The 14,628-nt window shown below is 34.8% G+C and overlaps 2 protein-coding genes across 2 annotated transcripts in view; one reads left to right on the top strand and one right to left on the bottom strand.

The window, feature by feature from the left end:
* The first annotated feature begins 1,840 nt into the window (after nucleotides 1–1,840).
* LOC130746627 (scarecrow-like protein 32) lies at nucleotides 1,841–4,110 on the top strand. Its single transcript, XM_057599317.1, has one exon. The coding sequence runs from the start codon at nucleotides 2,134–2,136 to the stop codon at nucleotides 3,508–3,510; it is 1,377 nt and encodes a 458-aa protein (XP_057455300.1). The 5' UTR covers nucleotides 1,841–2,133; the 3' UTR covers nucleotides 3,511–4,110.
* Nucleotides 4,111–7,098: 2,988 nt separating this feature from the next.
* LOC130746628 (putative acyl-activating enzyme 19) overlaps nucleotides 7,099–14,628 on the bottom strand; it is a 34,808-nt gene continuing 27,278 nt past the window's right edge. The window contains exons 5-17 of the mRNA XM_057599319.1: nucleotides 13,483–14,205; nucleotides 12,567–13,234; nucleotides 11,819–11,894; nucleotides 11,642–11,728; nucleotides 11,170–11,213; nucleotides 9,566–9,674; nucleotides 9,332–9,391; nucleotides 8,695–8,776; nucleotides 8,519–8,583; nucleotides 8,367–8,426; nucleotides 8,003–8,047; nucleotides 7,708–7,817; nucleotides 7,099–7,617 (exon numbers count right to left, since the gene is read on the bottom strand). Of these exons, the coding sequence (XP_057455302.1) occupies nucleotides 7,374–7,617; nucleotides 7,708–7,817; nucleotides 8,003–8,047; nucleotides 8,367–8,426; nucleotides 8,519–8,583; nucleotides 8,695–8,776; nucleotides 9,332–9,391; nucleotides 9,566–9,674; nucleotides 11,170–11,213; nucleotides 11,642–11,728; nucleotides 11,819–11,894; nucleotides 12,567–13,234; nucleotides 13,483–14,205 (2,373 nt within the window). The 3' untranslated portion in view covers nucleotides 7,099–7,373. The remainder of the gene's footprint in view (nucleotides 7,618–7,707; nucleotides 7,818–8,002; nucleotides 8,048–8,366; nucleotides 8,427–8,518; nucleotides 8,584–8,694; nucleotides 8,777–9,331; nucleotides 9,392–9,565; nucleotides 9,675–11,169; nucleotides 11,214–11,641; nucleotides 11,729–11,818; nucleotides 11,895–12,566; nucleotides 13,235–13,482; nucleotides 14,206–14,628) is intronic.

Raw genomic sequence — 14,628 nt, forward strand, 5'->3', positions numbered from 1 at the left:
CTTAATGACAAAGTTCGTAAAAAGGGAGCGTTATTTTGTTCTATATATTTTTTTGGGTGAGAGAGTGCCAGAGTGGGTAGGTCCATTGAAAGAAGTTATTATCATTTGCTGGGTTGAGATTTGTCAACAAATAGTCAGCATAGCGTTAGCTAGCTGAGGGAAAACATATTTTATGAAAAATGCTAGTACTAACATTTTTTTTAAAAACTTTTTTCAAAACGAGAAAATTTAGATACTATTTGGGTTGTTGACCAATAACAAGTCTCACTACCAACTTTCTTAACTTATTAGTATGATATACTTTTTTCCTTTTTTTTTTGACATAGGTTTTATGCTGTGATTGAAAAACAGTGAATATGAAACTACATTTAAGTTTTTTCCTATTCAAAACACTTTTCAACACATTTTTTATCATTGGAAACCGGGGGAAAAAATTAGGAGAACAAACGGTACATAAAATAAAAGTGACCAAACAATATGTTCTTGTGGGAAGAGTTCTACTTTGTCTTTAGTTTTGGCATCTCATGGAACAATTTTAATTGTATTACTATTTAATATATGAATAGTTTAGTGGGAAGAGTTCTACTTAGTCGTTAGTTTTGGCATCTCATGGAACAATTTTAATTGTATTTAATATATGAATAGTTTACTGAATATATGCATTATGTAAGTATGGGAATGAAAGCAATGGACAAATCAGAATTAGTTTGCAGTAAACTTATTTGGGATCTTGTTTTGAATAGTTATGTCATGAAAACGAAATTGATAAGAGTGGGCCGGCTAGTACACCCCTTTTAACCTATATGCTACCAGTGTTTTGATTTAGTTTAAGCAAGACAATAATAAGACCATAGAATTACTGACATTTATTTTTGTTGAGGTTTTTTATCGCCAAAAAGTGAGAAGTTAATTTTTATTTTCTACTTCCCACTTAATAATCGTTAAAAATGCCTCAAAAATAAATGTCGGGAGTGGCGCCATTATTTGCATGTGGTCTAGGTATTGTGCTATTTAGATTTTTTGGTATTAACATTCGGTACCCGGTCACCTTTTAGATGCGCTAAATTCAGAATTTAGTCATAGTTAATACTCATCATCCTCTCCTAGAATGTATTGTGTGGTGCTATTTAGTTTACAATCAAAGTAATCATCATTACAAAACAAATATAGCTAATTAAAAAAAAAATGAAGAAGCCGCCAAATTATGTTAATATGAATATGATCTTCTTATGATCACTCCCAACTTCATGAGATGCGGCATACTTGTCCAATATTAATTTATGCAAACGGGGAACAAAAATTGGAAGAACATATAGAAGAGAGAAGTGCCTGAAAATTCTTTTCTGAATATATTGTTAAAGCCAATGTTTGACCACCTCTGGCATCCTGATTAAGTGGTTTTTGCCACTGATACCGTCCATAATTCACCAAATTAAAGCATGCCTACTAGTTTAAGCATATAATTTAATATTTTTAATATATCATATAGTATGTGCTAAGAATGATTATCCAAGGTGTTGCATGAGCTATAGTGTATATGAGTAAAATTAATCAAAAGATTATTATCGACATGAGTTTAAGATTAACTATGAGCAAATATTCATTTTTCAAACATTTAATCGACATATATTTTAGCAACCATTTTTTGCCACCGTAAATATTAGCGGCATTAAAAATTTTCGCTAAATTATTTGACAATTGATCTCAAAACATTTACCTGTAATCACTCTTAAATTTTTAATTAATCATGTTATAACATTATAGACGCACAATAATCAACAAGTGCATGGTTGATTCAGATGATACATGTTTGGTTCCATTTAAGCAAAGTCAACGAACAAGATTGTCTCCGAAGGATGACACTTTGTCTTACACCAAAAATTATACTCACACAATAATTTGCTTTGTCCATGGTACTGTACTCTATATTCAGGACATGATGCTGAAGCCTCATGGTTTGAAATTGGAAACAACTTGATATGGATGAAGCCTTAAGCAAACTATACTCCTTCTTCTATAAATATGGCTTCATGATTCACATAGCTAGCTATCACTTCCCCCTCCACTCTGCCACTCTACCTTAAGCAGCTACAAAACCAACCCTTTTTTCACCTTTCTACTTCAAAACTCTCCATGCAAGTCACGTCCTCACACAGCTCCATGAAAGCAGAGCTAAAGCCACCAACCTCCATCTCCTTCCAAAACCCCACCACCACCCCTCTCTTCAACACACCCCACAGTACTAGTACACCCCTCTCAGGAGCACTCAAAGGCTGTCTCGGAAGCCTCGACGGCGCCTGCATCGAGAAGCTCCTCCTCCACTGCGCCAGCGCCTTGGAGAGCAATGACATCACCTTGGCACAACAAGTCATGTGGGTCCTCAACAACGTTGCTTCGCCCCACGGCGACACCAACCAGCGCCTCACCGCGTGGTTCCTCAGAGCACTAATCTCCAGAGCTTCAAGAATTTGCCCCTCCGCAATGAGTTTCAAGGGAAGTAACAACATTCCAAGGAGGTTGATGACGGTGACCGAGCTAGCAGGGTATGTGGATCTTATTCCATGGCATAGGTTCGGGTTTTGTGCATCAAACAATGAAATTCTCAAAGCTGTTACAGGGTTTCAAAGGGTACATGTTCTTGATTTCAGCATAACCCCTTGTATGCAATGGCCTACTTTTATAGATGCATTAGCTAAAAGACCAGAAGGATCTCCTTCACTTAGAATCACAGTTCCATCTTTTAGGCCACAAGTTCCTCCTTTAGTTAACATTTCAATACATGAGGTTGGGTTGCGTTTAGGTAATTTCGCCAAATTCAGAGATGTCCCTTTTGAATTTCATGTTATAGGAGATACAGAACAGTTGAGCAATGAATCAAACACCTTTCATTTTGAGTCCTTGTTGAGTCTATTGAATCCTAGTGTGCTAAACCTTAGGGAAGATGAAGCATTGGTGATCAATTGCCAAAATTGGCTGCGTTACTTGTCTGATGATGATAGAAATTCAAATTCCCTTAGGGATGCTTTTCTGAGTTTAATTAAAGGTCTTAGCCCTCAAATTGTGCTCTTGGTTGATGAGGATTGTGATCTCAGCGCATCGAGTCTCGCGTCGAGAATCACCGCATGTTTCAACCATCTGTGGATACCCTTTGATGCACTAGATACTTTTTTGCCTAAGGATAGTTCTCAAAGGACAGAGTTTGAGTCTGACATAGGACAGAAAATTGAGAACATCATAGGCTTTGAAGGGCATCAGAGAATAGAGAGATTGGAGTCCGGGGTGATGATGTCACAGAGAATGAAGAATGCAGGGTACTTCAGCGTTCCATTTTGTGATGAAACTGTTAAGGAAGTTAAGGGTTTGCTTGATGAACATGCTGGTGGATGGGGGATGAAGAGGGATGAAGGTATGTTGGTTCTCACGTGGAAGGGAAACAACTGTGTGTTTGTGACAGCTTGGGTCCCTAGTGGAATGAGGGATCATGTTGGTATGGATGCAACTCTATCTTAAGCCGATGCGTTCTCTGTGTCCCCATTTGGTGTCTCTTCTCTATCTCAGTTTCGCCAATCAAATTATATCATGTAGGCATTAGTATGATAATTATAGCCTTACGTAGATGACTTTTAAATGACTTGACACAATTTGACTAGTGAGACGGGGAATGAGACGCTAGATGAGGACAGTGGAGGCAAGTTTGGACCTACCATGGAAGAGGGGCTGCACTGCCTATTGCTTCAATGATCCAGGAAGAGACAGAGGATATTTCACCACTTTGTGGAATGGGGCAGTATTTTTTTTATCTGCAAAAGACAAGAAGAAAAAAACGGCTGCATTTGGAGACCTATTTTCATTGCACTACAAATTGGTAATTAATGAATATAGCTCTATATATACATTGATTCACATGAAAGGCAAAAAGGAAACAATCATGTGTACATTGTCCTTGTATGAGAGACAAAGTTATTGTCTCTTAGCAATGTTTTTCCCTTTCTTTTGCAGCTTTAATTTGTATCTGCTCAGACCTTGAGCTTTGGGTACAAAAAAATTCTCTTTCAATTACCCAGTTCATATAATAAAACTTTGTTTAGCAACTTTGAGGTCAACTCAAAACATATCCATCAGCATATATAAGGTAAGACCTATGTTAATTAGCATTGCTTCCACAATGGGAAGTTTTTCATGTACTGCTGAATTCTAAACACAAGTTAATTTATATCATAGGTTAGTTCTAATATTTCTTGTTGGTAGAGTAGATATAAATAAGGACCACTCACAACTTTAATTCTATGAGTAGTCATGTTCAGAATCCAGTTGTAGATGCTGGGGCCAAACATGAGTAGAAGGTGATAGTGATAACTCATAAATTAAAGCATATATATGTAATGTACAAATTTGGCTGTACCATTTCAATAAGGTGTTACAGTGAATTTTGTTTTGTTGGAAAGGATAAAGGACAATAACATGGTCCATATGAAAAGACATGAAAAAAAGACATAAATATCAAGAGCGGCAGGGACGGTGGCAGCACGACGAGGTGCATCAAGCTTTGAGAGAAGGAACACAACGGTTGCACGATGAGGTAGCATATTGAGTGGAACATAACTAATAAAAATAAGAAATGATATACTTATACTTAAAAAAATCGACATAATAATCAAAGTTTACTTGAGCCCAGTGGAAATGAGTCTTAATATCTTTTTAAGGTACCAGGGTCTGAATCCCATATAGAACATTTTTTCTAGGTTAATTATTCACTTAATCTTTTAGACTGAATATATACAACGGTACGTGGGCAAGCACGGTAAATAGAGTGATTGATAACATGAAGCACACAACTTTGTTGTTATTTCATTTTTCTTCTTTATTCTACAAGCATGCCCCTGAACGTATCAAAAACATACATGATGACTACGACATGCACATCTCATATTCCAAGAGCAATGACTTGGGAGCTTTACCGAAATGACACTTTTGTCTAGTCTCTAGTCTTCAAAAGCTTTATTGAAGAGTATCATGTGAAAGTCCACTAACCGCAGCTTACAAATAAAAGTCAATATAATTCACATAAGAAAAGCAGATCCTCTTATAAAACACCTCAACAATGAAATCAAAACCATCAAATGGAAGTTTTCTTTTAACATTTCTCCTCTAATCAGACTAGTTTTAAGTTGGCTTTTGTTATTGGTGTTGTTGGTTGGAGCTATACAACGGTTATTAAATCAACCGCTGTAAAAGTCCTGTATCCCCTCTTACAGCAGTTGCGTCCACAACCGCTGTAAAAAACCTTTCCTGCTTTAGTGGTGTGAAACCGGGAAAAAACAGAACAAACATAAAATAAAAGTGACCAAACAATATGTCCTTGTGGGAAGAGTTCTACTTTGTCTTTAGTTTTGGCATCTCATGGAACAATTTTAATTGTATTTAATATATGAATAGTTTATTAAATATATGCATTATGTAAGTATGGGAAATGAAAGCAATGGACAAATCAGAATTAGTTTGTAGTAAACTTATTTGGGATCTTGTTTTTGCCACTGATACGGTCCATAATTCACCAAATTAAAGCATGCCACTAGTTTAAGCATAAAATTTAATATTTTTAATATATCATAGATGTGCTAAGAATTATTATCCAAGGTGTTGCATGAGCATATAGTGTATATGAAGGAGAGGGAGGAGCCATAGGTCCTCTATTTTAGGCAACCTGATAGCTTATACTTTACAGTCTAAAAATGAATTGCATGATTTGTACATAATCCAAATTTGATGGTTTTTTTTTTTACGATTAATGCCTTATATATTTAAACGTATTTCGTAATTTTTTTTGTGATAAGCTAAAACTTTTTTGTGGTTCAGAATTCAGATTGTGGGGATATAAAAACTGTCGGCAATCTGAATATGTATGTGACTATGTGTGTATACTGTTTGACTTTTCTTTCCCAACAGCACTCTGTAATTTTGGATCCTCTTGTAAATATTTTAAATCAGTTACAAAAATATTTGGTTATCGTAAAAGTCGAATATGGGAATAATAATAGCTGATCAGTTCATAATAAATGTAGCAGGTAAACAATCAATTCAATTTTTTTAAGACAAATATCTTCCACAAGAGATAATCATATTCGAGCTAAGAACATTTGTTGGAGTGATTGCAATGTAAGTTTCACATAGCTAACGAAGGAAAAAGAAAGTCAAGGAAAGCACTTTGAGAAGTTTCACATTGCTTAACATGGTGAATGATGCTCCTTGTTTCTGCACAACAAATACCAACACCGGAAAACAATTTAAGCTTTTATTTGTGTTTTTTTTTCTTTTGCACTTGTATTAGAGTACTGTGAGAAAATGTAGTTTAAATATTTGTTTTGGGAAGTGTGAGTGTATTCGGATTATAGGGTGATTGAGAGTAAAGTCTAGGTATTGTAGTATATTCACATAGTATTTATTCTCTAGTTGTCGGCTTTGACTTTTGACAACAGTCGTGGTTTTTCTCCAGTTGTATGGTTTTTTCACGTAATATGTCTATGTTGTTAATTGTACTCGTGTTTATTTTTATCTCTTCAGCTCCATTATTTCCGAACACACCGTAATGAAACTAGGATTTCATGGCTTTAAAAGATCCCAGAAGGAAAATTTAGGGAAGTGATCGTAACACAGGTTGTAGTTTGTAGTTCAGGGGTTTATTGGCTGGTCCAAGCATTAACACGATAGTGGGAATGGCTGCCAGGAAAGTTACATTCTTCTTTTCCGTTTTGCCCAAAGTTCATATTTTGAAAGGAATGTTTTATATCCAATCCATATCCTATCGAACAATTCCTTAGGTGGGAAAAAAGTCAAAGAAGAATCTTTGTGACAAGGGAATGGAAATCCAAAAGCTTGACATCATGCTTTTGATATCAAAAGTTATATTCAACTCAAAATGTTATTTTTTGGGGTAAATAAACTCAATGTTTGATTAAAGGACAATTGCATGATCATCATGTTGGGGTTGAATTGTAGAGCTTGACCCAAAAAAAGGAAGAACGGTAGATTGCAATGAAACATCTTGGAAGTCCCACATTGTCCAAAATGGTGAGTCTAGTTTACGGTTACAAAGCATGAAAACGGAAAAATAACACATTTTGATTCACTTTTTGTAGAAACATTGTATGTATGTACAATCCAACTGACTACCGGATAAAACAGCAAAAATGAACTACCTAGGCCCATGCTTCAAAGCTTTTGCTCTGACATGAATTTACCATCATAATTAATTTTGGAAACAATTCCAAACTTAATTTTGCATAGAATAAGTATGCTGGTATTTGAAAGTGATTTTGGTGCCACAAATACCTATCCAAACTGGCACTTGCCACTACCAGAGAACACATTTAGAATTACACAAGCTTTGAACTATCATGTTGCTTTGGAATTTCAAGGGCAACACAGTGCAAGTAATCATCACGACAACCAACAAAAATATGGCCAGCAATCATTAATGGCGACGAAAATATATCACCCTGCAAGTTTAGTCTTGCAAATTCTTGCACACCACTTGTGTGTTGTTCTTTATCTTCCGAGAAATTCATGTTCACTCGAAGAACGTGTATGCCTCCAGAACTGGTACAAATACAAATTAACCTAAAAAAGAAAAACAAATGTTTGAAATTGATAGCTGATAAGGGATAAGATGCATTTGCTACTCAAATTAGGAAAACCAGCTAGGTTAACCTGTCTGAAGATTGGGAGGCATCAGGCTCCAGCTGCAAGTGCTCGTCAACATAAGCAGATGCAGTAATTGGAGCTCCAACATTGTATTCCCATAGTAGATCCCCCTCCTCCTGGCGAATCCAACAAATGGAACAAAATAGATATCAAACGAACAAATTATTTTTAACACTGAGCATTTAACAATAGTCATTTTTCCACCATGAATTCACTGGACATGTACAATCAGTAAAACGTAAAGTCCACCAAAAAGATGATAAACGAAATAAAGGGAACAAGTTGATCAGCCCGTACTCACCAGTTTGAACGAGTATACACTTCCATTTCTGGAGCATACAAGCACCTAAGGTGGAAAAAAACATACTGATAAATAAACCTTTAACTAATTATTTAAAATACTTCAATGCAAAGAATTTACCTCATAACACTATTTACACCAATACTAAGACTTCAAAAAGATATGAATGCCCTTTGGATGCACTACAAGCAACTAATTGAGTGAACCCGAAGCACTATTCTTATTAGTTAGTAATTTACTAAATGCTAAATAGAAACCAACATTAATTTCACGATTTTTCATTGGCCTTGACAAAAGGGTGTGAATAGGTGACTAGAAAAAAATAAGAACTAGCTTTGTAAAATACAGGAAGAGAATGATGTACCTCATGAGGAAGAGAAGAAGGTATGCATGGCCCAGCAAATATTGGACCATCAGTTGTTTTCTGAGCGACATTCATCAAAAGGGCAGGTTAAAATTACTTCCATCAAGAACATTACATAGAATTGCAACCATAATGAGGTTCATACGTCATACCTTCCAAACTATGGATCCGTTTGGATCCAATGCGAGAACATGGCCATCCACCAAGCAACATATTACTGTACGAACAGGAAAAAAAATACTGTGGTATAAGGAGGAAATTCATACAAGACATCAATATTTGAAAAAAAAATACAACATAATAAAAAAGCAGAGTGAACAGTCTGTACCTGATCCATTTTGGGTGACAGCCAGAGAACCAAACACAGGGACTTCTAATTCATGTAGCCACAGTATATTAAATGGAGAAGCCTGGATTTAGACAAGGAATATTTCAGTCTAACTTACACCAATAGCTTTAATTTGAACACGTCAGCTACTTCAGCAGATTAGGGCAATTAATTTTCAATCAAAAGATTAATCTATTGGGTCAATGCTTCGTTACTTTGATAATTTCTTTTTCACACCTTTAATAATTTTCTTGTCCCTTATTCAATCACTAGAACTTTTGGCTGAAAAGCTATTTCATGTAAAATAACTAAGCAGAACCAAAGTAAATGAACATTTAGTTATATTCATTAAGCTGTTTGTATGCATGTAATTTCGAAGGTCAACCATTAGCAACTGCGTAACTCCTTAGTCATCCTATAAAAAGGCAAGCTGAGTTTTTTGTGGACCCTTTAACACATACTTACTGTTGTTAGGACTTCTCAATGTCAGTTTGCATGATGAACATTAGATATTATATTCAATGAATTACCAATAAATCAACACTTTTGAATCTAGTGGGTATCCAGAAACAGGTAACTCTATCAGTACAGAATTGAAGTATGCATGCATATGAATAGAAATATGAATTCATCGTACAGATATCGATACAGCTGTTATACGACCACTGGTAGAGGCCACATAAAGCAACTCCCGAACCTGCATGAAAAATTAGTACAAGAGAATAAGAACCCAGTAGTAATCTTTTAACCAATCAGTTATGTATGTAGTGCATATATATAAACACGTACATTTGTATAAACGAACGTACATATGTATTTATGTGTGAGTATGTATGTATTGTGTCATTAAGATTTAAGAAGGGAAATTCACCTCATCAATTGCAGGTGACCCATATATACTGCCTCCACATGGTAACTTATAGACACAGCAATGGTTTTTGTAATCAAGAGCATATAAGTTATGATCATGTGAGCCACACCTGTATAAACATTAAACCTTGCTGAAAACATACATAGTTTTTTATCAAGCTAGCAAAATAACGAATGCAGCAAATCCATGTATCTATATATCCGAAATAGCAACTCTTCCGAATAGCCATGCACAGATCACCAAAGAGTAGCACGTTTTATAGGAAAGTTATTCCTTTGTGAACTCAATTTCTGAAAATTTTATATGAAGTCTTAAACAAAACATCAAAATCCTTATTTTCCATAGTAAGTTTCTGGAGAAGCCTTTCCCAATATGTGCACTAACCAGTCTAAGATGTTTCCAGGTTTGACAACTTACATTTAACCAAAGGCATGGAGAAATATTGTTTTGGGAATGGAAATTGCTCAATCAGACAATTTATGAAGAATATTATTGTTTTAATTACAAAATTAAAAAAGGTGTATTTACATGCAGATCTGCAGACTATTTTAATTTTGAAAGAAACCTTATAATGCATAACACCACTTCACCTCTGTTACAGTTGGAATTAACCCAAACAGCTAAACAGGAACAAGAAAGTAATTTCTGAATTTAAAATATAACTTCCATTAGAGAGTGGAAAATAGAAGACACAAAGAAGGAAAATCCTTCTTTACAAGGGAAAACCCTTCCAAAGGTAAAATCCTTTCATTCAACTCTAATCAATTCCTACCCCTAACCTAGTGAGGGAGCTCTTATTTATAATAAACTAACCCTTAGAAGAAAGACTTAACCACTAAATATAGACTAGGAAAAGTAAAAGATAAACTCCTAAAATAAATGATAGACTCTTAAACTAAAAGAGATAAACTAGACCTAATGAACTAAACTCAGGCCCACAAGTCAACAAGGCCCAATATTTAGAACCCTAACAACCTGAACCTATTAGTATGCCTAGTGCGAAAGATATTAGGGGAAAACAAGGAGGTTTGGAAGCATTCTATAACAAACAACTTTTGGAAGTTCTTGTGTGCCAGTTGAACTTCAATAATTTTACATAAAACTGAGCAGAGGTCAAAGTAAAAACAAATATGTCAACCTCAAACCGTTATTGATTTCTCTTCTATTCCACTCCTCAACAATACTAAGTGTCAAAAATAGCTATTTAAAATAGAGGAGTGCTAGCAACACTCTCTTTTTCAGTCAAAATTAATGTATGGTCCACTAAGTTATCTGGTCCCACTCCCAATATCTTAGAGAGTGTTGCTAGCATTTCTCTTTAAAATATTGACTTGTACAACAAACCAGTAGTCTTCTAAGAGTCTATGGGACAATCTTACGTATTCATCCCATGTACAACGGTTGTATGTGGATCGGAAATTTTAGATGTTATTTGTTATAAAGAAGAGTATCTGCTTTCACCTATACTTAATTTACCACAAACTGTTAGATCAAATATCAAATATGCACAACAAACCAACACATCCATGAAAATAATGATATCCAAAACATATAAAGTTGTCATGATCGCTTAACCACATAGAAAGAGAAGCACAAAAGAATACCAGATCAAGTGTCTCCGTGTGTCCACAACTGGTTGTGATTTTACCTTCATATGGATAAAAAAATAATCAGAAAATGACCACAAGGGGGGGGGGGGCTATAATCAAGTCAGATAAATGAGAGGTGACCATTATTATGACATTTCTTAATGAAAAAAAAATAGAGAAAAATGAGGGAAGGTAACTAGGGGGCAGGATGAGATATTATCCAGATAAATAAAAAAACAAATACAAGGATAAGATACTGCTTCAATCTATCTATGTGCCTATAACCTGTTTCATTCACCTCTTACTCTCTTAGTCACATTTGCTAATTATTTATTTCTGATTCCTTCTGCCATCACCACATTCCTTCACATGGTTTGTGTTGTAATTAAAAGAACTTGACAAAAGAAAAACTAAAACCTTCAGGCAGACACCAGAAAACCTCAAACAAGAAAGGATAGGAATTTGATTTTGTATTAAAACTGCATACCTCACCAGATGTTTGAAAAATCCAACAGATGTGTCCATTTGAAAAATCAAGAAAATATATTTTTCCCATGTAACATCCAACAACAACCTAGAGAAATACCACATGTTAGAACAAATGGATAGAATCTTATAATCTTATTGCACTATAAAGTTTATACATTAAGAATTGAAAAGCAACCTGAGAAAAATCAGAAACAATTGCTGCTGTGCATTCAATGCGTCCTTCTAGTTTGATCTCCCACTGGATAGAACCACTAAACCAATTATTAAGTAGCAATTTTCATAGATTTAGAATAGAAAACAGAAACAAAAATCTTCAAAACATCTCCTTTTTAGTTCTACATATCTAGTGAATAGCACTGCTAAGATTCAAGGGATCTACACCTACTGAACACATAGAATAAATTTGGTAACTTACCACAAAGCAAATATTTAGTTCCTATTTATCAGCAACAAAGCATAATATAATCTAAGCATATCCAAAGGCATAAAAGAAAATGTAGGAAACAGTGAGAGAGAAATAAGAAAAAATGGAGTGATTAACCGTGTATTTGACTATTTTCTACTCTGATGAACTCAGACCAGTATATATATATAAAAATGTACTCAGTCTGTTCACAGTTAATGCAGACTGTCGTAAACAGTATCAAGATTGTACAGATGTTTATCAGTGATCCACATCATACATCAATCTGTAATAACAGTACAAGAAACTATCATTACGCAAGCAAACAATTGGACAAAATTAGATTAATAAAATGAGTTGTCTGTTTGGCAAATTTTCATCAAATGCTGGAGATTAAACTAAAAAATGAATGCACTCAAACACAATTTTGTTTAATTTTAGATCCATAACATGAAAAACACTAACAAACGGATTAAATGATGGATTAAAACCGTTAATACAAACTATAATTTTTATTTACCTTCTGGCATTTATGCAGAGAAATTTATGTGCGTGAGATCCAATGAACAAATAAATGTCTGGGCCTTTAAACACAAGCACTGGGGAAGCATCAACACAGGATTCCATGTAAACTTTCCAGAAGTTTTTCAAGTGACCTCTGCAACCTCTTGGAACATTGTCAGACAAAGCTGTTTGGCGTTTGACAGTTACTTCAGGTTTCTCTTTATACAACACCTTGTTGCATCGGCTAAATGAAGATGATAAGAATATTGAAGGGGAATACCATTTGAATAATTCATTATCCCCTGAGGTAACGTCTGGAGATGAAGAAACATTTGGAGAATCCCTCTTTAAGCGTTTAGAAGGAAATAAGTCATCTTGATTACCTTCAGAAATCATCCTCGACTCAAGAGGAATTAACTTTTCAGTATGATTGGAAGAAAAATGGTTATTTTGTCCGTCTGTATGTAACTGCAAACAATGATCTAGGCTGTTATGCAAAGGGCATGATCCTCTTTTCTGGAGAAGAGCCATACAAAGCTTAAAAGGGCTTGGGTTATAGTAAAGAAGTCTCAAGTCAATCCCCAAATAGTGAGCAACATGTGCAGCAGAAATAGAGTTTCCACCCATCATAAAGAAATCACCGTCATTGCATACCTTTTCAACCATTAGAGTGTCATGAAAGGCCTGTTGAAGCAATCATCAAATCAAAATCTTTATTTCTGCAGAAAAGTTGTTTTGTTTCTAAGCAATAATGATTGACCAAAATTTTCTAGGATGAAACATACATTTAGTAGACACACAATCTCTAAGATAAATTGTTTAGGAATCAACAAGTTACATGCATAGACAAACAAAAATGGAAAACATAGAAGCAACAAGTGTCTAATTATATTATAGATCCATAAATTGTCAAAAAAATGCTGAAATCGTACCTTTATAATAAGTTGCAGAAGATTGCTGCAGCCAATGTGACCAACCTTATCCTTGACATCTTTTGTCAATAATGCTGAGCTAACCAACAACTCATAATTAACCTTACCACTAGAAGACAAAGGAAATGATTCTATAAAGATGAAACGGTTAGGAAGCACAGCTGATGGAAGTTTGTTAATCATCCAACTTCTGATTTCAGGAATCAAAAGTTCACCCAATCTTTTCTTGTCCTTCAAAACTATAAAGGCTTCAAGAAGCACAAGCTCTGCTTGAAGATTTCGACAAATTACAGCAGCATCATTTATATATGGATGTTCCCTTAGAAAATTTTCAACTTCTTCCAGGGCAATACGCTGTCCATGGACTTTTACAATGCGGTCTTTTCTTCCCAAGAATATAAAATCACCACTTGGCAACTGTTTGACTAAATCGCCAGTTCTGAAGTACAATTGGCCTTGAAAAGCATTAGAAGAATCTCCACAACAATAACTTTGAGGTAATTTTACAAATTCATCAGACATTATATTAGATTCATTATAGTAGCCCCTAGAAATGCAAGAACCGCCAACATATAGCTCTGCCTCATTTGATGCATCATTTTCACCAACAAGCATCACATCACAGTCAGTAATAGGTAAACCTATTGGAACACTAGTTAGAATTTCTTCCTTCAAAATCAACGGCATCCTCTTGCAATCAAAATATGTACAATCGCCAGACAGCTTCAATAAAAAAATGGAAAAGGAAAGGAAATGCATTAGCCAATAATAATGATAGAAAAGACTAGAAAGGTTATGACAAGCACGTGACAAAAAATTGTATAAAAACATAATTTGCATTAAATAAAAGAAGAAAAGAAATACTTGAAAGTAGGAGAAATTGTATTATTACTTCTTAATCAGAATACAAAGGGTAATTACATTATATAGAAGAAGACTAATCCTAAATAAGGAAATAACTAATTATGTACACAATCTCCTAATAAGAGAATAAATCTCCTAATACTGAATATAATCTTCTAATAATAATTCTTATATTAATTCCTTATTTACAACACCCCCCCTCAAGCTGGTGAATGAATATCTATCATTCCCAGCTTGCAAGTAAGCTCTCGAAACCGCTCCAAGGGAAGTCCTTTGGTGAGC

This window comes from Lotus japonicus, chromosome 3, assembly GCF_012489685.1.
Source record: "Lotus japonicus ecotype B-129 chromosome 3, LjGifu_v1.2".
NCBI classification, from domain to species: Eukaryota; Viridiplantae; Streptophyta; class Magnoliopsida; order Fabales; family Fabaceae; genus Lotus; species Lotus japonicus.